At 29.1% G+C, this 2171-nt stretch overlaps 1 protein-coding gene across 1 annotated transcript in view; it reads right to left on the bottom strand.

The window, feature by feature from the left end:
• Window positions 1–1683, bottom strand: part of LOC102578808 (protein NRT1/ PTR FAMILY 4.6-like) — a 5949-nt gene extending 4266 nt beyond the window's left edge. Inside the window, exons 1-3 of the mRNA XM_006357225.2 lie at window positions 1574–1683; window positions 1381–1483; window positions 769–986 (exon numbers count right to left, since the gene is read on the bottom strand). Coding sequence (XP_006357287.1) covers window positions 769–986; window positions 1381–1483; window positions 1574–1576 — 324 coding nt within the window. The 5' untranslated portion in view covers window positions 1577–1683. The remainder of the gene's footprint in view (window positions 1–768; window positions 987–1380; window positions 1484–1573) is intronic.
• Window positions 1684–2171: the final 488 nt, after the last annotated feature.

Here is a 2171-nt window from a genome sequence, read left to right as displayed (position 1 = left end):
GGGGGGGGGGGGTGATGTAACACACTAGGCGAATTTTACATTGATAAAACACAGCAGAGATGCTAAGTACATAAGGAAACAAGTCTTAGACTCAAGTGACACATTTTAAAAGTCGTGGAGACCTAGATTCAAAACAAACAATATCACTAGTGGATTGGACCGTTATATATATCTTACATATCTCATTGTTAATCCAAAAAACCAAACATCGATCTACCTAATTGTATTATATATTTTTACAAAAAAAACTTATTTTATTATTTAATCTGCTAATTATAATTTCCACAAAATATTTAAAGACCAAAATACTCCTAACTAGTTAGGTGCACCAATGATGTGGTCGATGTTGGATTGGTGTGAACCTTCCACTAAAAATGTGTCTAAAATCTGATTCTAACTTGATAATTGGCCACCTATTTATAACCATTGCTTTTCATCCTACAACAATGTTTTCCACGATGCCACGACCTTTTTTTTTTTTCACCAAATCGAATCATATCAAATTTTATTTAGTGGGTTCCAAAAATCATTGGACACAAAACAAAACCTCACAAAAAACAAGTGGTCTCTTTTTTCACATGTCGGTTGAATTCAGTAAATTTTGCTCAAACAGTGTATTTGTGTTAATAATTTTATATACAACATAGTTATTATCATTTATAGTCTATGTGAAAAATTCAGAACTGATAAAATTAAAATCTTAACTTCGTCTAGCGAAAACAAAACCTATAAGAAATCAAAATTGAGAAATTGAAATGGAAAATTTACCAGAAATTCAATGAGTGCACTGATGAGATAAATGTAATAAGTTGTGAAGAAGGCATCAGATAAGAATCCACCAAGAAGTGCCAATAAAAATGCTGTGCCCATAAAATTAGTCACAGAATTTGCTGATGTTGATGGTGAGAAATGCATGTACTCAGATATATACAACACCAAATTGCTTGCATTTGCCAAAAATGCCAAATTCTCCAACACCTCAACACCTAATGATAAAAAATTTCATCAAAAAAATAAAATAAAATCAATTACTCCAAAATTTGGAAAAATTAATCTTGACAAATATTTGATCTTTTTTCAAGAATAAAAAACGCAATCTCATGCTAAGCTCCTATTGTGTCATACCACAAGAATCTATTGTACAACAACCTTATCTTGCATTTCTGCTAGAGGCGATTTGCACAACTCAAAATTTGTGACCTTGTGCCTAATGCACTAAGCTCCTGTTATGTGGAATCTATTGTACAACAGTCTTAACCTGCATTTCTACAAGAAACTATTTGCACATCTTGAAATCCGTAACATTTTGATCACATGACAACAATTTTATGAGTCGTCCATGTTTTTTTTCTTCAAGAATGGTGCTAGTAAATTATTTACCTAACACAAAGGAGGCAGCAAGCAAGCCACCATGACGATTGTTGATGGCCGGTCTATTTTTCCAATCAACATAGCTATCCCAATTGCTTTGATTATCTATTTCCTACAACACAAGCCAAAAAATAAGAATTTGTTAAGTAAGCAAAATAAAAAATAAGAAGAAAAAAGAGTTTTTTGTTTTGTTTTAACCCACCATTAGTTAAGTTGAAAGAAAGTGTTGTGGAGATCTAAGATGAAGAAATAATAGTGATTTTGTAAGAGTTTAGAGAAGGTGAGAAGAGAGGAAGATATAAATAAGACTTTGAAATTAAAGCAAATAGAGAGAATTTAATTATTTTTCCTTTTGTATTTTGTATTTTGTAATATAATTATTATGACATAGTTAGGCACTACAATCCCCTTTTTTAAAGGGGGAATGAAAAGGAGAAAAGATGGATAATGATGTTATCTAGGATTTTGTTGAGTTGTCATGTTACGTTTTTTCGAGAGTTTTTGACTAATTTTCAAAGCTAATAGTAATTTGATATTTTAAAATAAAATTTTAGATATTTAAAAATTATATGAAAAGTACTATAAATTGTAATTTTTTTATATTAATATGATGAAAAAATACATCTTAAAATATTAATCAAAATTCATATAATGCTATCTAGGATTTGTTTGCTTACAAATAATTTTATTTCTATAAAAGGAGGAACATAAAAGAGCATTTAAATAAAATAATATAATTCTAAAAGAGGAAAAAAATTAATAAATAATATAAGTAAATGAAAGGAGAAATAAAATAGAAA

The sequence above is a fragment of the Solanum tuberosum genome, unplaced genomic scaffold (assembly GCF_000226075.1).
Source record: "Solanum tuberosum cultivar DM 1-3 516 R44 unplaced genomic scaffold, SolTub_3.0 scf00243, whole genome shotgun sequence".
Lineage (NCBI taxonomy): Eukaryota > Viridiplantae > Streptophyta > Magnoliopsida > Solanales > Solanaceae > Solanum > Solanum tuberosum.
The sequence above is the reverse complement of the archived record's forward strand: the minus strand, read 5'-3'. Positions and strand labels throughout refer to the sequence as shown.